Source organism: Erythrolamprus reginae, chromosome 6, assembly GCF_031021105.1.
Source record: "Erythrolamprus reginae isolate rEryReg1 chromosome 6, rEryReg1.hap1, whole genome shotgun sequence".
In the NCBI taxonomy this organism is placed as follows: domain Eukaryota; kingdom Metazoa; phylum Chordata; class Lepidosauria; order Squamata; family Dipsadidae; genus Erythrolamprus; species Erythrolamprus reginae.
Window position 1 is genome coordinate 63,571,266 of NC_091955.1, and position 25,078 is coordinate 63,596,343.

Consider the following 25,078-nt stretch of genomic DNA (forward strand, 5'->3'; position numbering starts at 1 on the left):
GTTTTGAAGCTAAGAAAGTTAAAAAGCCTGGCACAAGCTAGAACAAAAAAAAAGTTGTCCCCTTTTTCTTCTTGACTAAATACTTATTTCAGAAAGCTCAATTTTCATCATTGCTATTTTAGTGTGCTGCCTCCTGATATAAGCAGGCGCATCTCTTTTGCCCAGAATATAAGGTAACCTAGCCAATTCAGATCCCAAAGGGAAAATGCATTCCAAAAATACTGCCACTGTTGGAAAAGAGATTTGCACCACTCTAAAAGAAAAAGGATCTTCATTTTCCTCTTTGATCTGAGGAATCTCCCTTATTATATAACTGCCTTTATAAGTTCTATAAAGGTGGGAATTGAAAAATTGAGCACTCTATTTGCAATTGACAAAGGTCACCCAGAATAGCTTGGACCCTTGGAAAAGGTTTAAATGATACAATAAAAAGTCCTTCTGTCTCCCAAAATTGGGACAACAGAAATGCGATTGGGAACAATGGAGTATGATTGTTAACATGACATACAAAGCGTAGTCTGATGTATCATTCAAAATGTCTGAAATTTCACACCTCTTTCAATTTTTCAATTTAAAAAATCAGTTTTTTAATCTGTATCTGCAGTTACAGGTAGTTCTTTACATACAATAACAATTGAGGCCAGAATTTCTATTTCTAAGCAAGGCAATTGTTAAGTGAGTAATGCCTGATTTTATTATCTTTTTTGCCACGGATGTAAAGCGAATCCTAGCAGTTGTTAAGTGAATCACACGGTCATTAAGCAAACTCAGCTTCCTCCATTGACTTGGCTTGTTGGAAACTGGTTGGGAAGGCTGCTCATGTCAATCATGTGACCATTGGATGCTGCAACTGTCACAAATACCTGCCAGTTACCAAGCACCCAAATTTCGACTGTGATTATGGGGATTTCGGTAATAGGCTGCAAGTCAGTTTTTCATTGCCATTGTAACCTTGAAAGGTTGCTGAATGAATAGTTGTAAGTCAAATAACCTATAGTTATTTATCTGTACAAATAGACTGGAATGACTAGCCGAGAAAAGAAGGGGAGGAGCAAAGGAATAGTGGCTAGGTGGACTAAATCAGATCTTGGGATAGATGAAGAATTTAAAGAGGACAAAAGGCAAAGATGCTTTGCAAAAATAAAAAGCTGCAGTGAAGGATCAATTTTTTGCAAATCCTACATTCTTGTTGTCCTTACTTCAAAGGTCCAAAACAAATTTAGACACTCACCTAAGTGAAGCAGTTTGAAATCTGTATTATCCAACTCTTGTTTTGTTGCATATCTCAGCTGAACCAAGAAAAGGAGATTTAACAAAAGTGGCATATTCTGGCTTACTAAAACAAAACAAACCATGAAGCAATAATTGGAAAATGCAGGAAAACATGCAGGTAATTCTCAACCACAATTGAACCAAAATTTCTGTTGCTAAGCAAGACATTTAAAATTGTCTTGCTTAGCAACAGTTTTGCTCCATTTTACAATCTTTCTTGCTACAGTTAAGTGAACCACTGCAGTTGTTTAGTTAGTAACATGGTTAAGTGAAACTGGTTTCCCCATTGACCTTTCTTTGTTTGTTTGCTTGTTTGTTTGTTTGACTTCTATGCTGCTGAATCCTGAAGGATTCAAAATATTGCAAAAGGTAATCACATGACCCTGGGACACTGCAACCGTTATAAATATGAATCAGTTGCCAAGTGCCCGAGTTTTGATCATGTGACCATGGAGGTGCTGCAGCAGTTGTATGTGTGAAAAATGATCATGACACTTTTTTCAGTGCCCTTGTAACTTTAGTCACTAAACAGTTGAGTACCACCTGTATCTTAATGACACTTTTTGGGGGGAGAAAAAACACCTCCAAGCTGTACAAGGTATTCATAGTAAACCAAACTCTCACTCAGGGTGATGGGATTTTTTTCACTCAAGCTAATTTAGTATAAGTGTATAGTCATTTGAGGCCAGAATTCAACTAGATTATGATCTCCACTAAATCCCTTTGTTACAAAGTATTGACCCAGAAAGCTAAATAAAAGCTATAATATGGTGTGAGTTGAATTAAGCATTACTTTTATAAATGGACATATCTACCTTTTCATCTCAGTTTAGGTTTGAAATCATTTGAAGCAAAAAAGCAGCAATGTTGCTAGTTTGTAAATTTTACATATTTCAATTTGCTACTCAAGAGCAGTCAAATCCTGCATTAAGGTAAAGTATTGGTCTCATTTTATATCTGAAATGGCAGCTTATGCAGTTTACTATATAATAGTTATTATAGGACCCCAGATTTATTAAATTTATGTCTCATCTTTTCATTCAGAAGCTCAAAGCAGTATTTATAGCATTTTGTCATTATCGCCCCCCACAACAACCAAATAGATAGGCTGGACTGACAGAGACAGCCCCCAAAATATCCAGTGAACATCCAGAGCTAAAGTTGGACGATACTGCTTGTCCAGTGCCTCAATCTGTATAATTAATTAATATGATTTAATATAAAAATAATCTATTTGTATGTTCTGAAAACAGAGAAAATATTAACATTATATCAGTGTTATGAAAGGTGTCTCAATGATAATCAGGCTGTGCCAGACCATTCCTTTCCAAAGCAGAAGGGAAGAATCATCAGTTTTGTTACTTCTATGAGCGCTGAATAAGGGACTCGTGAATAGAAGGGCATTGCTAACTATAGAAGTCGGCAGCAGACTAAAAACATTACCTTGCTCAAATACATACCTATAGAAAATTCCATAAATCAATTTGTCCAATAGCATTTCACAATTAAATTTCCCTGGAATAGTTGGTGCTTAATTATTTATGTTTATTTACCTTGTGAAATACTGGAATTATTTTCTGCTAAAAGTTGTTGCAAAATCTGTAGAAACTGGTTTCGAAGAAGGTCACAGACATGGATATCGTCAGCTATTCTTAAGAAAATCTTTAGTGAAATTAAGACTTTTTGAGCCACTTCATTGGTGCCAAAGCAGACTAGATCCTAAGTAGGAAAACAATTCAGACTTCATTTATGTGAATACCATTATTTACATTTGTGCTACAGACATTAATATGAACATTTGATGAGAAACCAAAATCAAAATGCTGGCGGGAAATGGAAAACATTATTGTTAATGTAACAAACTAAGAAACATTGAAAACATTTTCCTCACTTTAATTCTTTCTTATTCTGTTACTATACTTTGTTTTATACGCTGGAAACAGGTCTACACTTTAAATATTTTAAATTATGATTTGGTTCATTTTTGTAAAATCACATACCAGTAATACAAGTATAGCACTGGGATTGGCTTTTAGCAAGCAAATCAAACTATTAAAGTTGATTGAAGAGTCTGAAAAGTCAACAGAGCCTCTTGTGGCAGCATCTTCATATTCGGAGAACTCTTCATAGGAAAACCAGAGTTGAAGGATGCAGTGACCAAATCTTCCCATAAGATCAGGATATTGTAAAAAGAACTTAAGCAGCAGAGGATGATGAACATATACTAGGCTGAGATCAGATATAACATCCAGGATTTTCCTTATAGCAGAAAGGCATGCCTGGATATAGAAAGAAAGAGGGAAATTTAAAAAATCAATATAAAATGAATATCATGTCTTGGGACAATCATATTTATAATTCCTTTTTGAATTAAAAAAATAGTAACAATAGATTTAAATAATTTTCACTGTAGTAATTAGCTTCTCAGGGCTTCTTTTAGATATCAAGAAATAAATAAGGTAATATGAAATAATCTTTAGTAGCTTCCATAACATGAAACAAAATTCTACTATTTTTACTGCTGACAGTGATTTGATATTGTACATGTATATATCTATACTTGAGTATTTTAGATGATGTTTGCAAGATTATCACAAGTGGTAATAAATTCTAGATTTTTCCAACAAGTATTTTATTGTGGAATATTCTGCCTCATTCAAGAAACTTTTCATAAAAGAAAGGTAAAGTTAATACCAACTTCCATAGTCCCACCATGTTCTTCAATAATTCCTATACTTCAGTGAGGAGAAAAACTAGAGGGCAAGATAGGACAATTATTTTTGAATAATTAAAAAACAGTCAATGTAGAAATAATTATTTTTCTTTCTCATGCCAATATTCTCTTACAAAGGGTTACTATTATCCTTTGTGGGGGTAGGGTGAAGAAACCTGGGTATTTTTAGCATGCCTGGATATTTTCTCATACATGCTATTTGAACATGACATCTATTTATGTTGTCTTGCACTACCTCACTATTCAAATCTTTTTCTTGGGAGTTTGATCTTTGTTACATGATCATTGAACTACTGTGCAAAATATAAAACATTTATTCACCAAACCCTAGTTAAATAAATCCAAATGTAATGATTGCAAAATTAACTAGATGACTGTGGTTGATCCTCAAAAGCTAAGCATGATAGTACCTAATAAATGCTTTGGTGGAAGGCCATCAGGAAATGCCATTACTGTGGACTAGGCTGGAAAGTTGAAAAAGTGTCACAGAAAACAATGACATCCGTTTCATACAATTTCCATAAAAACTTTATAGACACTTCCATAAAGTTCCCAGATGTTAAGCCAGTTCAAAGAAAAATACCCTTGGACTCCGAAAAGGGCTTTCAGACGAGAATGGGATACTAACTTGCTGCTTGCAACAAGAAAACAGTGGTTCTTAATTCCTGGACAATTCTTTTAAATAAAAAAAGACCTTCAATGTAATGGGGTAACTTTTAAAAGCTGTTTCTATATATAATGATTAAGCCAGTATATAATTATTAAGCCGGTGTTTACCAAGTCTAAAACTTTGCTTTTGTGCTGACAAATTGCCAGAAGATACAAAATAGCTTTAACAATATATGAAGGTGGACAATCTCCCTGGTCTTCAACAGATAGAAGAAAACTTGACATAGCTGAGAATAGATCTGCTTCTGGAACAATTCTGAAAAAACAAAGAGATTAAAAAATGCTTAAGCTGATTCATCTTGTTTACTGTCTGCTTTTCCTATTCATGCCATATCACCTACCTGTCTTTGTGACTAAAAGCAAGGTAGAAAAGAAACAGAAGACTATATTGCTGATTGCGAAGTGTTTCATTTAAACATAAGGGATCTGGGGTTTCAGATAAGAGTCTGAGACTTTCCGGCCCACTGAAGTTTAACAGGGGCAGAGTCTTCCACAGGAGTTCAGATATTTCTTGCTCTATGAGGAAAAAAACATTAGCAATCAGAAATGTCAGAAAAGCCCAAACAGCATATAAACCTATTTTCTGGCTTAGAATCCTGATCCCGTAATTTTAGTAACAACGGTCACATTATTGTTTTACCCTACAAAAGAAGAGTTTTTTCTTTTTCTCCTTGGTTAATATTTCTATGTAATCATAAGGTGCCACAAGCTCTTAAAATGACTATGGCCAATTCATATAATAATTTAGACATTGAAGTAAGGGTGAAATGTGAATTTTCCCCCTACTGGTTTTGTGGGCATGGCTTATTTTGTGGGTGTGTTTTGGAGGTCACATGGGTGTGGCCAATTTAGCAGTCAATTTTGCCAGGGAGCAGGGGGTTGGACTAGATGACCTCTGAGGTCCCGTCTGTCTTTGCTGTGCTTTTTCAAAGCATCCTCTTAAGCGGTGTCTAGTACCAGCCATGTTTGTGGTCCTCCCTCCCTCCCCCCTTTCTTTCTCTCTCTATCTCTTTCTTCTGTGGGAAGCAACCCACCCACCCCCACAAATAAAATATTACTCACAAGAAAAGGCTCACAGAAAAACAAGGAAAAATCAAGCTACTAATAAAGAACCTGCCTGAAGCTTATTCCACACTCCTGCCTGATAGAGATAATGAGGTAATGACCGTATAGAAACTGGAAACCTGACTTTTGGTTCCATTCACATAAACAGGCAAACAGATCCCTAGAAAAGCCATTCAAGATGGGATAGTTTGAAATTTCCCCATGACAAGATTTGGCAGCTAACAAGACACAGCAGTAAAATCAGAATAAGCAGCCCCACACTCAAGACCTGACACGAGACATAAGTCACTGAGCCACAATTGGAATCACCCAAACCCTTATAGAAACACAAAGCCCATGCTACACAAACCCCCAAACTTCAAAAACATAGAACCATGTAAGCAGTGGTGGGCTACTAGCCGGAACGCTAAATTGTGCTCGCTGCCGCGGCTCGTAAGTACTTGCGGGACCAGCACGATTTTGCTTCTGCACCTGTAGAGGTAGTAAAATCGCGCATGGAGCCGCAGGTGCGCCAGTGTTTCGGAATGCGCACAAGCAAAAAGAAAACCTCATCGAAACATGAGCACACCTGTGGCTCCGTGCACGATTTTGCTACCTCCACAGGTGCAGAAGCAAAATCGCACTGGCCCCGTAAGCCTTATGAGCCGCTGCGGCGAGCGCAATTTAGCATTCTGGCTAGTAGCCCACCACTGCATATAAGGATCCTTCCTTTTATTCAGTTTGTTGTTTAGCTAACCCAGAATGTCACTTAAATTAAATTAAAAACCTCCTTCCGAGCAGCTTCCAAAGACTTTCCAATTTAAAGTAGGAATCTCTAAAGTTTGCAACATTAAGACTTGTAGACTTCAAGTTCCAGAATTTCTCAGCCAACCATGCACCTAAGTTTGGAGTCTCCTGATTTAAAGCGACAGTGTTTATTTTTCTTCTTTGCCAAGCAATCTCCCAGCTGGAAAGTGGGTCCTGATTTTTTCCTTCTAACACCTCTCTCTTCTTTCTCCCTTCCCTTCCCTCCCCACCCCTCTCTTTTTTTCAGATGAACTGGCAGGGAGGAAAAGGCTTTAAAACATTTTTTTAAAACCAGGAAGTGATAATGTTGGTCCAGGTGGGTGGGGGCTCATGTTGCCATCACTACTGGTTCTCTGAACCAGCCACCGCAACCGCAACCTATTTGGCCGAACAGAGCCAAGCCAGGAGGATTTCACCTCTGCACTGAAGGGCCCAAATCATAAACAGAAGAATCTATATTTTAAATGTATCACTTACAGAGCCCACAAATTCATACCAATCTCTTCAAATTGGACGTAGTTTTCCAATTTTTCAGATTTGAACTGTATGCTGCAGTTCAAAGAAACGTCACAAATAGCTTTTATCAAACTTACTTTCTTTTGAGGAATCCGCCATTTTCTCAGAGGACAAATGAAGACTGAGGCACATATTATGAAGAAAAGTAGAACAAGCTTGATTCAAGGCAGCATTACTTTAAACAAAAAAAAGAAATCAAAATGAAAATTTGACAGTGCATCCATGGACAAGCATCGGTCTAAGTGGTATGGTATTCTTTAAAGGTATGAAGGGCTACATTCTGAAATGCATAATTTTAATAATTCATAAAATTTTGGTATTTTTAAAACATTCAAATCAACAAATTAACCAACTGCTTTTTAAAATTATAAACATTTCTTTATGTTAACTATAGAAAGATGCAAAATAACAAAATCCCTAGGAATTTCTGCAGATAGTTCTATTTAAGCAAAAATACTGTTTTAATAAAACAAACCACAACGTAATTTTAATGTCAAATTTAATACCTTTGTCTACTGCAGAATTTGGCTTTCAATTCCAGGTTCAGTTGGATGAAAGAAGAAGATGCTAAAGAGAAAGATAATTTTACTCATACAAAATGTCTGAATTAAAATAAGTATATTGTGCTTATCATTGTGCTTATTTCTCCTTACCCATCTTAATGGATAATCTCTTATGCATGTCGGGCATAACATTGAACAGGATGTTAAGTGCTGACATGAAGATTTCCATAATACCTGGGCGGACTGTCCTTTCAGAATATTTCTGCAAGAAAATATATAAATATTCTCCCTATTATAAAAAGTAATGAAATGCAAACAGTATAGGCCTAACAGACCTATAACTCTATGATGCATTTATACCTGAAAACTCTTCTTAAAACAATTTATTTTCTTAATAACATTTGTGATGGCAAATATTGTATAATAAAATTAACTTGTAAATGCTCCTTATTGTTACTAATAAAATAATAAATGTAATAAAAATGTAACAAAAATCAGAAAAGGACATTGCAGTTTTGCCTCTATTGACTAAACTTTGTCACAACCTCTTCTACATGATCTATAGATACAATTGTTTTCTTCTTCTTTCTTTCTTTCTTTCCTTTATATAACCTATTTGATGTTTGATGCTAAGGACATAGGAAAAATCATTACCATGACCAGGGGAATGCAAAGTGAATCAGATATCCATAGAAGAAATTCTGAAAATCTTTTCAATGTATCAATATTTTCTGAATTTGGAGCTGTAAAAGTGTTCTTCTGAGCCAGAGGATCTTTTTGGTATTGCACAGCTAAACTAAAAAGTTATAAAACCTATTAGTTACAACTTATACTATATCATATTTCTATATCTTCTCTTAACTCTAGTATCGTATTTAGACATGGTAAGATATATATTTTTTGCGTCCTTCTAGGCTTGACTGAGTAAAACAACTGTCTCAGTGGAGTCAAGAAGGAATGGCCAGATATTTTTTACTCAAGTCCCTAGCAAACAGACGAGAAGTTAACTCATGCTTGGACTCTCCAAGCAGCACACAGGAGAATGCTATCTTTACTTAGAGTTGTACATAGGCATGTTGTTCACTTTTTCTCCAAAAGAAATCAGGAGGTATGACCCCATTTCTATTTTGAAAATGTGAAGAGAATTTAAACTGTTAATTAATCCAATCTATTTTACAAGGTAGCTGTCAGCATAATGTGAGGTCAGCTAAATTGGACTTCCAGGAAAAAAGGCAGGATATAAGCATAGCAGGACAAACAAACAAATAATATTTCATTCATACCTGGAAAAATTAAGGATAACTGAATAAAATAAGCTTCATTTCTTATTACTATATAACAACTAGATATACCATAAATAAATCAAATCACGCTATCATTTTACAAAAACTTCTTAATAGACTGTAATTATATCAGCTAAATATATGTGCATAAAATAGGAATTCTAACTGAAACCACTTCAATTATTTCATTGACTGATTGATTTTATTAAATTAATTCATCTCAATCAAAGCAGTTTCTAGACTATTTTCAAAGGTTAGTACTTGAATTATAGTATCACAACTATAAGCAGGGTTGGGAAGATCAAGTCAATGGCAAACATTTCTGTATTGTTCTGTATAGTTTGGTTTGCAACAAAACTATACAGAACAATACAGAGATGTTTTGCCATTGACTTGATCTTTCCAATCCTGCTTATAGCTGTGATACATGGACATATCTATTTAAGTCATCAAAGATCAAGTTTGATTGAGGGTCATGTTCAGATATAAAAATGAGCTCAGTACTTTTCTGCTGTAAATTCATGTAAGAATGAAAGAATTAAATATTTGTATATTTAGTATAATATCTCAGTTTCTAGTTGATTTTTCTTACCACTTTTACCATCAGTAAAATTGAGCAACATCTTTTCTTACCCACAAGCATTTCTGAAGCTTTCTAAGGCACTCTGCAGGAACTGTGCCTGTTGTGAAATTGTTCTATGGTTACATCTACCCCGTTGATGATCCTGTGATATTGAAAGAAGAAAAATCAGAATATTTTTATGCTCCTATAGCCCGATGTTAGATTAATAATTACTTTAATAAAGTAATAGTGTGCAAATATGATCAAATGACATTTAACAGAGGCAAAGAATTGTTTTCAAAACAAAGAAGGACTCAACTTTCAATTTATGGGGATGGAAGCACTTTCAGAAAATTCTGTTAAATTTTTAAAAATGTATTTATTTTATATATATTACACATTGCTGATCTTAAATCAGAAGAGGGAGCTTTGAGGGACTAACCATCAGCCTCTTATTAAAAGGTGCTAGTGGGAGATCATTGCATCGCATCAATATAGTTTCAATCAATTTCTGTAGTTGCCCATATTGTATAGGTGGAAAGCTCACATGATCCTTTCTGTGTTGAGAAAAACAGGAAAATGTTAAGCAAAGATACTAGTATAAATGAGTGTCAATATGAATATCGAGTGTCAATACAAATATCGTGGTAAAAGTACAAATCAGCTATGAATAAAGAAAGGATATTCACATACCTTTTTTCTACTAAAATCACACTAGTCATTTCTCTTGCCAAATGAACATTTTAGTATTTATTTATTTACCGGTATTTATTTGTTTATTCATTCATTCATTCAATTTTTATGCCGCCCTTCTCCTTAGACTCAGGGCGGCTTACAACATGTTAGCAATAGCACTTTTTTAACAGAGCAAGGCTATTGCCCCCACAATCCGGGTCCTCATTTTACCCACCTCGGAAGGATGGAAGGCTGAGTCAACCTTGAGCCGGTGATGAGATTTGAACCGCTGACCTTCAGATCTACAAGTCAGCTTCAGTGGCCTGCAGTACAGCACTCTACCTGCTGCGCCACCCCGGCTCATACTTTAGTCAAGTATATTATCAAACAGCATGCATATTATACAATATCCAGATCAGCGGCAGGTTTCTCTTTTGTCCATGCCGATGCGCTGCGCATCCTATCAGATGCGCAGAAGCAAAAAAATCACTGAAAATCTCACACATAGGTCCTCTTGCTAAATTTTGCTTCTGCAAAAGCAAAAAAATCACCAAAAATCACATGCGCGCGTTCTCTCACAAGATTTTGCTTCTGCACACGTGTAGAAGCAAAACATAACCAGAAATTAGTAAAAAAAAATGGTGCCATGCTCGAACCAGGAAAGACACCACCAGAGCGGTCATGCACAAATTGTGTAATCCACAGCCAATTACCAGACTACCACACTGGAGCGTCCCTGTAGGAACCCACTGTAGGATCTGATCCAGATCCTAATAAACTAATGCTTACAGAATTTTACCAGTAAGGGACATATTGGCAGAAAGTTATATAAAAAGATGTAGAGGTAAGGAATTATCTATATTTTCCAGATAATTAAATTAAATTACACTTTTCATTTACCTCAAAATTGCAGTCACAGCTTTCACTGCTTCAGATGCTACTTCAATAACAGGGCATTTCACAGCTTCCATCAGAACACTAACAGCATCTTTAAATGTAGCAATATTTGTAAATAATTTAATTTCTTCAGGTTGCCTGAAATTAAATAAAATATTCAAAATTTTTACCCAATCATTGTACTCTGAAACATTTATCCTCTCAAATATAACTTGTGAAAGCTGCTTCCTCTGCTCAAATTTTCCAAACTAAAGCCAGATGGAGAGTTGATATCTCTTACTTTTTCAAAATTTCAGCAAAAAGTAGAAGTCCTTGTTTTTGCAATTCTATATTATTAAGATGCAACGTTTCTTTCAAACTCTTTATAAAAGATTCTATGCCTAGGATAAAAAAGATATTAAAAGATTAGTGGAGATAATTTATATAGATAGTAAATAGTGCCTTATATAGTGATCGCGAACCGTTTTTGGTTTGTGTGCGAGAAGGGGGTGAATGCATGCGCTATCAGACACGCATACACATGTACCCACACTCACTTCCTCCCTCCCCATGTATGCGCACCCCTGTGCTTCCCCCTGCGCATGTGCACAACCACCCCAGTGAATGTGCACAGGCTTCACTAAAGCAGGGGACTGGGGAAAAAATGGCCCAACAGGCAAACCAGAAGTTTGGAAAAATTGACTCCTAGTTTGCCCACTGTACTATTTATCGCACTCTGGGGCTTCAGGGAAGCTTCCCTGAAGCCTCTGTAGGACAAAATGGTCTTCCCCAAGGCCGAAAATCAGCTGGCGGAACTGACATTGCGCAACGCCTCAGTTGCCCTCCGATATGGCTCCACGTGCCACCTGTGGCACACGTGCCATAGGTTCACCATCACTGGCCTAACGTAACAGCAGTTTTATCCTGTAAGAAAAGTGATGATTTACCATAGACAGTGTGGCATTTGGAAAAGAAAAGCTGTTCTTCAGTAAAGAGCAACAGGCAGCAATAAACTGACCAGATGAGACTTTCACTCATGCTGAAGAGACATTCAAATAAAAATTCTGCAAGCAAAAAACAACAACTTATTACCAGCTGAACTGAAATTAACGGATTGGACTGGAGAAAATAAGGCCAGACTACATCCTAACATTTGCAACCTTCTTACAAGCAAAGTCACGGAGGTAGCCAAATTTACTTAACAACAGTGTTATTAACTTAACAATTGCAATAATTCACTTAAAAGTGTGACAAGGAAGGTCATAAAATGGGGCAAAACTCACTTAGCAAGATAAATTTTGGGCTCAATTAAAGTCATACATTGAGGATTACCTGTACATATATCAAATGCTGACACACCATATATTTTTCTAACAGCATTTATACAGTTGTCAGTTTTATATTTCATCTTTTTTTAAATGATTCCTTTGCATGAAATTTTCTTGTTCCAGAGCTGCCATACTCTTAAGCATTTTTACTGTACAGTCCACTATGAGCTCAGAATTATAGTCAGTCTTCAGGTGTCTGAAATTAGATACTAACTTTTATACTATCATTAAGATTTCACTCATTAATAGTGATCCGGCAAAACTTCTTTGAAATATAGCTTTGAAATCAAATACTGTGCCATTCCAGAATATCAGACACATAGAATGTCTAATTACTCTAGTTACCTGGAATATCTGCATGGATAAAAGCAGGAGCATATTTAGCTGGAGAGTGCACCAATATAGCAGCCATGCATTGTGTACTTGCCACCTGTAATATCTCATCTCTTGATAATAGCAACTGCAGGAAACATCAGAATTTGCATTAGATCATTTTATACTAATTACCATGAGTTCATTAGAAAATACATTTATTGAATATGAACAATATTTTACTATTTTTAAAAATGTTTTGAGTTTGTGGTAAAAATGCAATATTATTCAAATTTTACTAAGCTCTTATAAACACGCTATCTTATGGGAAGTGCACTGAAATAAAAAACAAATAAAAAGTGCAGCTGCATTAAAAATACTATATACAATACTATACATGAAAGCAAAATTTCTATCACTCTTCTCATTATATTTAGAATTAATACAGGCACACTACATGTAGAAATAATACAGAAGGTATTAATTTCTTTTGCAGCAAAAATATTAATTCAATTATAGAGAGTATTGAGCAGTGATGGTGAACCTATGGCCTTTGGAGCCTGGGGAGGGCAAAATACGAGCCTACTGGGCTCACCAGAATTTGGGAAACAGGCTGTTTCTGGCCTCCAGAGAGCCTCCGAGGGGGCGGGGGAAGCTGTTTTTGCCCTCCCCAGGCATTGAATTATGGGTGTGGACACTTGCGCATACGCCCTCCACAAATTTCTTAATTTCATTTTGGGGTTGGTGTTTGGGTTCCAAAAAGTTGCAAATCTTCAAAGATTAATCTTAATGCCCTGGAAAGGGTAATTTATGACTTTATAGATTTTATGACTGCAAATCAACTGAAAGGGAAAGACACAAATTTGATCTGATCTTTGTTTTTGAAAAAAAAATATATGTGTTGGGAAGATATAGGATTTGTCATTTTGCTCTGGTCAGATCACTTCCTTGTTAAACTGAGGACATACAGTACAGGACAAATTAGAACCATCCACCCATAATATCTAATGGACTATGGTTTCCAGAAGGTTTGGGGTGTCTTCCCAATTCTTTGGCAAGTAATTATATCTCTTCTCTCAATAGCCTGGTATGCAAAGAGATAACCAAAGAGTCAGATGAGGTTGTTCCAGCAAGACCTCTGTACAATTCCCAAACATAAGCTGTTCCATAATTTCCTTAAGCCCAAATTAAGATGCTGGTTATCACTTTTAAAGTTTGATATATTAGGTACTACTCCAACATAATCTAATCTGCCCATCCAAATGATACTCCCTCCTCATTCTGAGATACATGAAATGTGAATAAGGCGTTAGGCCTTCTCAATAATAGTTCCCACTTTATGGAACTCTTTCCCCTCCACTGAAAGGGCATTCCAGTGCTCCTAGCTTTTGATAAATATTTTAAAATTGTATTATATTAGCTATTGTTTTAATTGTATTTTTAATAATTTCTAATGCGGGTTCTCAGAGTTCACTGGGTGTGAAGTAGTCCAAATCAATGAATAAAAATAGGTCTATTATTAAATTTATAATATTGACAAATTTATTTTGCTTTCATCAACTGACATTAATAGTAAGTACATTTTTATAAAGTTACCTTCTTGAGAATTAAAGGTAATAGACTATCTCCTTCAAATAACTCGGGACTTGCAGAATATGCTTCTTTTCCTGTAAAACTCATAATAACCGAAATAAAATTATCATATTTCAACAGTTGCTTTAATAAACCTGAAGAGAAGGGAAAAAAGGACAATAATAGGAAATTGAACAATACTGAACTATTAATACTACAGAAAAAATATCACTGCCAACCTGCCTTCCAGGTTAGAGAATAAGAAATTTCAAGTAAAATTCCTTATCCTCAGGTCAGGTGATTGTTAGTATGTGCTCAATATTAATAAAACAAGTAAAATCCCTACATTGACAATAATTTATGCTATATTTTAAAAATATTTTCCATTTTTCCCAAACATCCAGCATTCCCAAAAAAGGGATAGTTATTATAAAAACCATCCCTAACAATTATGAAAAATCTTTCTTTACCTACAGAGTTAAGTTGCAGTTCCATAGTCTGAGCATCCTTCAAAGAAGTCAGAAGGAGACTAATAAGTTTATCTTTGAAATGAATAGTCAACCGCTCTGCAGCACTGGGGACAGCATACAGTTTGCCATAAAGATAACTCACAGCAGCCTTTATCTTCTCATTGGGGTACATCAAGCCTGCAGCCAGATGCTCAATCAGGTTACATGTTAAAGAAAATAGAAAAGCAGGTGTAATGAGAAAACAGAAGTTTTGTTAGAAAAGTTCAGAAAAAGTAATCATAGAAACCAATTCTGAAAAGTCACATAATTTCACATATTGTGCAAACCACTCAAATCTCAAGAAAAAACATTGGTTCTCTTTCAACAATTAATTGGTGGTAGATAGGAGATCTTAAAGGTGAAACCCTGAATTTTTTTTTTCAACAGATCCGCTTAGAAAATATTGTGCTGACAATATACAGTTAGATAGGGTGAAATACCGTACAGCTAAATCTATTGGCAGACAATGAATTTTCTTGAGAAATTGTGATCCAAAAGAAATTGAACCCCTATTGTTTCTCGAGTGATGCAATCTTAACCTTAGAGTCAGATCATGCTAGGCTATAATAACACTAAGGTAAAAACTCTTAGATATAGCAGGTCAAACAGAAATTGCTGCTTTCTCTCACAATTGCAAATAACCATGTTAGAGTTTATACCATAAACCAATTTTTATCACTCAGTGAATTCATAATATAATCACTGCATTGTTAAAATCCACCTATAATAATACTTACTGTGTTCAGTCACTAAAATATCAGCAAACAATGGAATAGCATCTGCCAACTTTCCAAGAAGAATAAATACAGGCAAACTATTTCTTGTTGTGGCTATCTTGCATAACTATTGTGGTTGGGGGAAGCAAATTAGACAATTTATAAGACTAGCTACAGTATGGAAATCATTGCAATTTACTTCTTTCTCTTTAATCAACTATTTTCCTCTGCTGCTGTTCTTCTAAAGGGCTACTTGACACATGCAATCATCCTCAGTGCAATTCTCTTGATAAGAATGCAAAGACATACTGTGTTAACAAGCGTTTTAAAGATACATTCCCACAATCTTAGGTAAGATTTTAAACACATTTAACAGGGCTCTCCAAATTTGGCAGCTTTAAGACTTGTGGACTTCAAGCTGGCTGGACAATTCTAGGAGGTGAAGTCCACAAATGCCTTAGACCATCCCTCTCAAGACCAACTGAGGAAAATTTGCCTGTAAATGGAAAAATTGTGCAAATTTGTGGTTCCTGGGATGCAACAGGTTCCAGAAGACACAAACCCATAAGCAATTCAGAATGAATTACATAAATGACACTCATATATGTTTCCATCCCTAATTAAATGCAGCAACAGTCAGTGACAATTCTGGAGGCTTCTAGGGTGGCATTTTGTTATGTGAATTGCAAACCTGCATCCCAGTCCAATTCAAAGGTGTTACCTTTAAAGCCCCGTATGGCATGAACCCAAAATATCTGAGGAACTATCTAGCTCCAATGAAATCAGCTTATCCCATTTCTTCTGGCAGAAGAGGCATCCTGTGGACCCCATTAATCAAGGAATTTTCTGCCATGACCCTCACTTTTTGGAACATCTTGCTGCAAGAGGAGAGAACCACCCCCTACTCTTCTGGTCTTCAGAAGCCTCAAAGCCTGCACATATTGCTTGGTGTGTGAGGCCCTGAAGGAAAAAATGTAGGCGGAGGTGGTTGGTGCAGTAAAGTAAAAAGAGGACATCATCAATCTCCTGCTCCAAATCTGTGGCCTTTTAGCCTGTCCTTAATATTTTGTAATTTTAATCTGTTTTTATATTTATAATTGTTTTGTTACATTGTAAGTCGCCCAGAGTTGCCTCAAACTATGAGATGGGTGCATATAAATTCAATAAATAAACAGATTAATACCACAATGCCAATGATTTTATCATTGATATCATTGATCTTCTTCTATTCATGCATCTTTCATAGAAATCAATATTTTTATAAACTAGAAAAATCACTTATTTTTCAACTTACTTCAGTTAATGAAAAGCACATTACTCCAAAATGGAAAATACAAACCTCTTTCTGACATTCATCCAGTAGATAATGCAGGTACCTCTCCAATTTCAGCTCAAATACCAACTGTACTAATACTGTTCATAGCAAGAAAAAAATACTTAGTTTATTCACAGTAATTGACACATATACCACAATCAATTTTGCTAACATTTTTACATATGACTTTTAATTTTTCCTTTACTGTAGTTTTTCCAGAATTATATTTACACATTAAAGTAAATATGCTTAATAATAATATATCACAGACCTAATGATACTGATTGTATATAGAGTAGAACATGACTTTTAGAATTCTTAACTGCTTTACCAGCAGTGGCTGGGAGGGAGAATTTTTTTTTGTATGTACAGTAATGCATCTCTGTAATCTGTTTTTATGTTTGTGTTCCTCCCTCACATCTATGTTTGTGCCCTAGGAAGAACAGAACATTTGCATACATTCCAGTCTGTGTTACACAACCACAGAAGAGGACATCATAATCAAATAATGCACAAATTTACTGCCCAACTGTGTCTCCCATGGGGTGCTCATTTTTAGCTTAATTTTTTATTTAGAAAAAATAAAAAGAAGCAGGGAGGAGGAAAAGGAAAGAGAGAAGGAAAATAGGTGTAGAAAGAGAAAGGGAGGGAAAGTAAGAAGAGATAGGAAGGGAGGATGGTAAAAAAGCAATCTTGAATTAATAAAGTAATAAGATAAATATAGAATACGGTATATCTGTAAAGATTTCTTAAAAGATTAAAATGAGAAATAAAATGATAAATGTTTGTATGGGAATAAAAATAATGATAAATGTCTGTATGGGAATAAAAATAAAAAACTTTTTTTAATAAAAGGAAAGAAAGTTAAACAACCTTTGAACACAGAGATCTCTAGTCTGGAATTATATAATGCCTGTTTAAAATTGGTGTTTAATCACTTCAGTATGTATGATGTGAAAGTTTCATTACATTGGGTGAAACAGAATTACTGCAATTTTTGCAATGAATTATTCTACATATAAGGAATTTCAAAATAAGATATACAGTACTGTATGCTTTCATAAAACATGATTAAAATGTTAGGATTAAAGTTTATTGATAATAAGAATTAGAGTTTATTGAGAATTAGAAATGTTTTATATAATTTAAGCTGAATGTTGTGTTAAAAAACAAAATATAACCCAAATCTAAATAACAACAACAACAACAACAACCAGAATACCTCCGAGACCGCCTCCTGCCGCACGAATCCCAGCGATCGATTAGGTCCCACAGAGTGGGCCTTCTCCGGGTCCCGTCAACTAAACAGTGTCGGTTGGCGGGCCCCAGGGGAAGAGCCTTCTCTGTGGCGGCACCGGCTCTCTGGAACCAACTCCCCCCGGAGATTAAAACTGCCCCTACTCTACCTGCCTTCCGTAAACTCCTTAAAACCCACCTTTGCCGTCAGGCATGGGGGAACTAAGACATCTCCCCCTGGGCATGTTTAAATTGTGTATGGTATGCTTGTGAGTGTGTATGTACTATATGGGGTTTCTTTTTAAATCTTAAATGTTTTAAATGTATTCAGATTATTTATGATTTGTTTTTCTCTGCTGTGAGCCGCCCCGAGTCCTCGGAGAGGGGCGGCATACAAATCTAAATAATAAATAAGTAATAAATAATAAACAACAACAACAACAACAATAATAATAATAAATACTAGACAACATAGTATCGACAGTAAAGGCCTTCGACTTTCTAGATTCTATCACATCTCAAGACTTAAGTGGATACCTAACATTAAAAAACATCATCAAGAAATTTACTGGTATTTGCATACCATCTCCTGATACAATTTTGTTCATTAACTGCTCTTATTACCACACAGATAATAAAGTAATTCAAGCTCCATATTTTATATATACTGTACCTTCAATGAGTAAATTCAGGATACTGCTGTCTTCTACAATTTGTAAGATCCCTGTAGAAGTATATAGAATAAGAATCATCTTTTTGTCTGTATGTCTTGTTTTGTTTATTAATTATTAAAATAAATAAAAAATAAATAAAAAGAATAATCTTTTGGGGGAAAATAATCATCAATCATAAACAAATATTTGGGCTGCAATCTTCACTGCACTTATTAAAGAAGAAACATACATATATAATTATCATGCTATTGTTTTAGGGTAATCAGCTTTATGCAGAATAAAGAAGAAGAGCAACAAATAATAAACCTATATACTATATACGTATATACACACATACAAACCTAAAAAGGAAAAGGTAACTAAATCTAATTTGCATTCATCAACCTAATTTATTATACCGTGTTTCCCCAAAAGTAAGACAGTGTCTTACTTTCTTTTTACCCCCAAAAGCCCCACTACGTCTTACTTTCGGGGTATGTCTTACATTGGAAAAAAATTGAAAGGGTCACGTTCCTGAAGGCATCTCCCCAGAGCCTCGTGAGCCCTTTTCCAAGTTCAACCTCAGGGCTCCAAGCGGCGTGCACATGTCGGGGAAGCGTGTGTCTGGAGGGGAGGAGCCGCTCTGCGCAGTTGGGCAGCCCCACCTGCCTGCCGGAAAGGAGGCGGGCGAAGGAGGGCGCAGCTCCGGCTGCTCGCCTCGGAGCTGGTCGGCCTCGCTGGCCGCTTGCAGCCGAGCCTCGGCAGGACTCGGTTGCTGGGACGAGTGCCTTCGCTGCAAGCCGCCGCCCGCTCGGCTCGCTTTGGACCAGCGCCGTCCTTCGCTTTGCCAAGCCGGGGAAGAGGCTCCCCCCCCGGCAATACCCCCGTGTTTCCCCGAAAGTAAGACATATGTCTTACTTTCGGGATACGGCTTATATTAGCCGACCCCCCTGAAACCCCCGATACGTCTTACAATCGGGGGTGTCTTACTATCGGGGAAACAGGGTATCTCTTCTTTTGATCCTTGAAAACCACCTCAGCTTGTCAAAGCCATACGCTAACAATACACATAGCCTGAACACACTCAAAATGTAGAAATGGTGGTAGATTTTAGGAGGAACCCTCCCATTTATTTATTTATTTATTTATTAGATTTGTATGTCACCCCTCTCCGAAGACTCGGAGCGACTCACAACATTTTACAATGATGATAATAATAATAATAATAATAATAATAATAATAATAATAATAATAATAATAATACCAGACAACATAGTATTGACAGTAAAGGCCTTCAAATTTCTAGATTCTATCACATCTCAAGACTTAAGTGGATACCTAACATTAAAAAATATCATCAAAAAAGCACAATAAAGCATGTTCTTTCTGCACCAACTCAGGAAATTCAAAGGAGCTGCTGATACAGTTCTACAAAGGAATTATTAAGTCTGTCATCTGCACCTCTATAACTATCTGGTTCATTCTAAGGATTCAAATGATTTAATATAAATCAAGAATTTTTAAATGGTCTTAAAAATTAAACCTACATTATTAATAGCAGTTAGACTTATATATCACTTCACAATGCTTTAAAGCCTTCTGTAAGTGGTTTACCGAATCTGCATATTGCCCCCAACAATCTGGGTCCTCAGTTTATCAATCTAACCTTGAGCCAGTGAGAATCAAACACTGACAGTCAGCAGAATTAGCTTACAATACTGCATTTTAATCATTGTGCCACCACAGCTCTTCATTAATACAATCTCCTCAAAGGCCATATCCTTTAATCTTATTCTTTTCCCTGTAATATTTTCCATCACAGAAGGAAAAATAACTAATTATGTAATAGAAAATCAACTATGTATATTTTGGCCAAACAACTCATCTTAGTCACTCTGATTCACAAAATACCATAAATTGTGCTGAAAAAAATAACATATTCTTGCAGAAGAACACGTTGAATGTGTCTGATGTTCTCTTACCAAACAAAGTTGCTATAAAATAAGCACATATTCTTTCATTCTGAACGAACAATGGGATGACTCTTGTTGCATGCTGAGTCAGAACATCTCGGAGACAAGAGACCACATGCTTCTTGCGTATTAGCTAAATGGCAGAGGGGGAAAATTACAAAAATTGTTAAAGAAATAAGAAACCTAATTTTCCTGTAAGCCTATATTTTTACTTTTTGAGCCCAAAGCTGTTTATTTCCTTTGAAAGGATCAAAGTAATTAAAACTTCAAAATTTCCCCCCTACCTTCTGATTTGCTTACCCATTTTATATCCAGCGTATCCTTGCATGTAACAACCAATCATATCATCTAGTAACTTAAGTAAACATGATAGGACTGTGCTGTAAAATATATCTGGGTATATTTGAAAATTTTAATTTTTAAAATTTCTCATACAGTATGAAAACTATATAATCATTAGCACTTGCCATTTCCACCCTGAGCTAAGAACTCAGAAATAACCAAATAAGGTAGAATAGTTTCCGTATGTCAAAAGACTTGCCAGGGTTGTGTTATTACAATGTCTTCTCTCTCATCCCATTTAAAAAGGATTGTTTTATTGCTAAAGTTGGTAGAGGATTGATTGTCAATCAGTGTTGCTTCCTAAGTAGAGTTTGATTTCACATAAGTTTGATTTACTTAAAGTTATATTGTGTTATTTAACTGTTCCCTTTATTTCTTTGAGCAATGTACTGTATATGTGTGTGATGTGTGTGTGTGTGTGTGTGTGTGTGTGTGTGTGTGTGTGTATATATATATATATATATATATATATGACGGTCTTGGTATATTCGGTATATATTGGTATATATATATATATATATATATATATATATATATATATATATATATATATATATATATATAGTTATCAAGAATAGTCCTAAAAATGCGAGTTCCAGGTACATACGTGAATGATGAGGCAGCAGCCATCTCGATCACCGGAACATAGAAACTTTAATAAAACCACTTAGCTTTCGTTAGCGTGCTGCTAACTTCGTCAGAGTTTTAAAATGCTGTGGGAGACAAACATCTTTATAAAGCATTACTCAGTCTGCTCATTGCCCGCGTCACGGGGCCACACCCTTCCCTCCCCCCTGCGGTAAGCCTAATTGTGGGCTTAATCCTGCTGGCTGAAGTGAGATCTACCGCTTTTACTCGTGTCTGTTGCCTTTTTCCCTCCCCAAGGGAGGGGGTGGAGTTGTGAGGCAATGCTTCGGAGGTGTTTGGTATTCCTTTCTTCCCCCCATTGTCGTTGTTACTTTTTATAATGGTACATGTCTGCTCTTGCAATTTTTTTACCCATGTCCTCGTCCTAGGTCTACACTGTTCTAATCCCCCCTTGTCCTCTATGTTAGACTTAAATTGTGCCCCTCCACCTCTACCTCCGTATTGCTCCAGTATGTTCCCTTGTTTCTCGTGGGGGGTTATCCCACCCTCATTTGGCTGGTTTCTATGTCTGGCCTGGGGAATTCTGCTGGGGGCTGTGTCCAATCTTAATGACCCATCTCCTTTAAGTCGTTGTTGGTGCCTTAAAGCCTGGTATGCCGATGGCATATCGATGTGTCTATTTAAAGAATTTTCATTCGAGAACCAGGCTTCTTTTAGGAGGCGACCTCCCTTGGTTTCATCCCGTGCCAGAATCTCAGTTCCCTGGAAATCGAAGCCGTGACCTTGCTCCTCCATGTGTATCCAAATCTGGGAGCGCTGTTCCTGACGCCGGACCGCTAGTTTGTGTTCGTGTACACGGGTTCTCAACCTTTTAGCTGTTTCACCCACATAGTGGTGTGTACAATTACTGTAGTTTATACGGTAAATTACTGAGGAAGACTCCTCCTTCACTAGGGTTTCCTTCGGGCGCATTACTGATTTTCTCAAAGTTTGATCCGGCCTATGCGCTACTTTGACCCCGTGGGGTGCCAGTATGCGTGCAGCTGTTTCGGATACCTCTTGTATGTACGGGAGTACCCTCCACGCTGATGTTTCGTTTGTGCTTTCAGTAGGCTGCCGGAGTCTAGGTGTAACGCACCGTTGGATAAAATCCCTCGAGTAACCATGACGTATACAAGTTTGGTAAAGATACGCTCGTTCTTTTTGTTTGGCTGCCCGTGTACTACAATGGGTATTTATCCTGTTGAATAATGTCCGTATGCAGCTGACTTTGTGTGCGTTGGGGTGGTTGCTTTCGTTGTGTAACATGCGGTCCGTGCTGGTGGTCTTGCGGTACACCTCCGTGTCGATGCTTCCATCCGGGTTCCGGTTAATCTGTACATCTAGAAAGGCCAGTTTGCCATTGGCCTCCTCCTCCGCCGTGAACTGAATATCCGGATATATGGAATTAAGAATTCCCATGAACTTGATTTTATCCCGTTGTTTGATGATGGTAAACGTGTCATCGACATAGCGTGTCCAGAACTTAGGTTTGTATATTTCCATGGCTTCTCTTTCCAATTGCTGGAGAACTGCTTCTGCAATCACGCCCGAAATTGGGGATCCCATCGGCGTGCCCTTTACTTGTTCGTATATCTGGCCGTTGAATGTGAAGTATGTTTTTAGGCAGAATTTCAATAGTTGGATGGAAGCATCGACACGGAGGTGTACCGCAAGACCACCAGCACGGACCGCATGTTACACAACGAAAGCAACCACCCCAACGCACATAAAGTCAGCTGCATACGGACATTATTCAACAGGATAAATACCCATTGTAGTACACGGGCAGCCAAACAAAAAGAACGAGCGTATCTTTACCAAACTTGTATACGTCATGGTTACTCGAGGGATTTTATCCAACGGTGCGTTACACCTAGACTCCGGCAGCCTACTGAAAGCACAAACGAAACATCAGCGTGGAGGGTACTCCCGTACATACAAGGGGTATTCGAAACAGCTGCACGCATACTGGCACCCCACGGGGTCAAAGTAGCGCATAGGCCGGATCAAACTTTGAGAAAATCAGTAATGCGCCCGAAGGAAACCCTAGTGAAGGAGGAGTCTTCCTCGGTAATTTACCGTATAAACTGCAGTAATTGTACACACCACTATGTGGGTGAAACAGCTAAAAGGTTGAGAACCCGGGTACACGAACACAAACTAGCGGTCCGGCGTCAGGAACAGCGCTCCCAGATTTGGATACACATGGAGGAGCAAGGTCACGGCTTCGATTTCCAGGGAACTGAGATTCTGGCACGGGATGAAACCAAGGGAGGTCGCCTCCTAAAAGAAGCCTGGTTCTCGAATGAAAATTCTTTAAATAGACACATCGATATGCCATCGGCATACCAGGCTTTAAGGCACCAACAACGACTTAAAGGAGATGGGTCATTAAGATTGGACACAGCCCCCAGCAGAATTCCCCAGGCCAGACATAGAAACCAGCCAAATGAGGGTGGGATAACCCCCCACGAGAAACAAGGGAACATACTGGAGCAATACGGAGGTAGAGGTGGAGGGGCACAATTTAAGTCTAACATAGAGGACAAGGGGGGATTAGAACAGTGTAGACCTAGGACGAGGACATGGGTAAAAAAATTGCAAGAGCAGACATGTACCATTATAAAAAGTAACAACGACAATGGGGGGAAGAAAGGAATACCAAACACCTCCGAAGCATTGCCTCACAACTCCACCCCCTCCCTTGGGGAGGGAAAAAGGCAACAGACACGAGTAAAAGCGGCAGGTCTCCCTACAGCCAGCAGGATTAAGCCTCACAATTCCACCCCCTCCCTTGGGGAGGGAAAAAGGCAACAAACACGAGCAAAAGCGGTAGATCTCACTTCAGCCAGCAGGATTAAGCCCACAATTAGGCTTACCGCAGGGGGGAGGGAAGGGTGTGGCCCCGTGACGCGGGCAATGAGCAGACTGAGTAATGCTTTATAAAGATGTTTGTCTCCCACGGCATTTTAAAACTCTGACGAAGTTAGCAGCACGCTAACGAAAGCTAAGTGGTTTTATTAAAGTTTCTATGTTCCGGTGATCGAGATGGCTGCTGCCTCATCATTCACATATATAGTTATGTTACATATTTTTGCTGATAATGTAACATATTACATTATGTAACATATTTTTACTGATAATAAAAAGCAAGGGAGACTACTATAGATCTATTTCAGGCTTATTTGTCTTCATCAGGTAGCCACACTTTTACTGGGATTTGAACCCCAGTCCTTTTTTGCCTCGGCCCCATAATGAATGTATGTATGTATGTATGTATGCGTGCGTGCGTGCGTGCGTGCGTGCGTATATATATGTAGATTGTTCTGAGTTCGGGTTTTGCCCTGTGTAATATTTTGAGTGTCTATTTCATATTTACCGCAACACGAAGCTTAAAACTTCAGCCTGATGATGGTGAATGTGATTTCACCGAAACGTCGCATAGACTCTCAAAATATTACACGGGGCAAAACCCGAACTCAGAACAATCTACATACATATACCCGTGAAAATCTACGAAAACAAATATATATACCGTATTTTTCGCTCC

The 25,078-nt window shown here is 37.2% G+C and overlaps 1 protein-coding gene across 1 annotated transcript in view; it reads right to left on the reverse strand.

Annotated features, from left to right (window-relative positions):
* Positions 1–25,078, reverse strand: part of MEI1 (meiotic double-stranded break formation protein 1) — a 58,212-nt gene that overhangs the window by 29,806 nt on the left and 3,328 nt on the right. Inside the window, 21 exon segments of the mRNA XM_070756023.1 lie at positions 1,232–1,336; positions 2,826–2,991; positions 3,273–3,551; positions 4,784–4,931; positions 5,017–5,191; positions 7,120–7,217; positions 7,549–7,609; positions 7,696–7,807; positions 8,200–8,341; positions 9,462–9,553; positions 9,833–9,947; positions 10,966–11,100; positions 11,243–11,342; positions 11,889–12,005; positions 12,615–12,729; positions 14,178–14,308; positions 14,624–14,827; positions 15,400–15,505; positions 16,718–16,791; positions 18,603–18,653; positions 20,566–20,689. Coding sequence (XP_070612124.1) covers positions 1,232–1,336; positions 2,826–2,991; positions 3,273–3,551; positions 4,784–4,931; positions 5,017–5,191; positions 7,120–7,217; positions 7,549–7,609; positions 7,696–7,807; positions 8,200–8,341; positions 9,462–9,553; positions 9,833–9,947; positions 10,966–11,100; positions 11,243–11,342; positions 11,889–12,005; positions 12,615–12,729; positions 14,178–14,308; positions 14,624–14,827; positions 15,400–15,505; positions 16,718–16,791; positions 18,603–18,653; positions 20,566–20,689 — 2,650 coding nt within the window.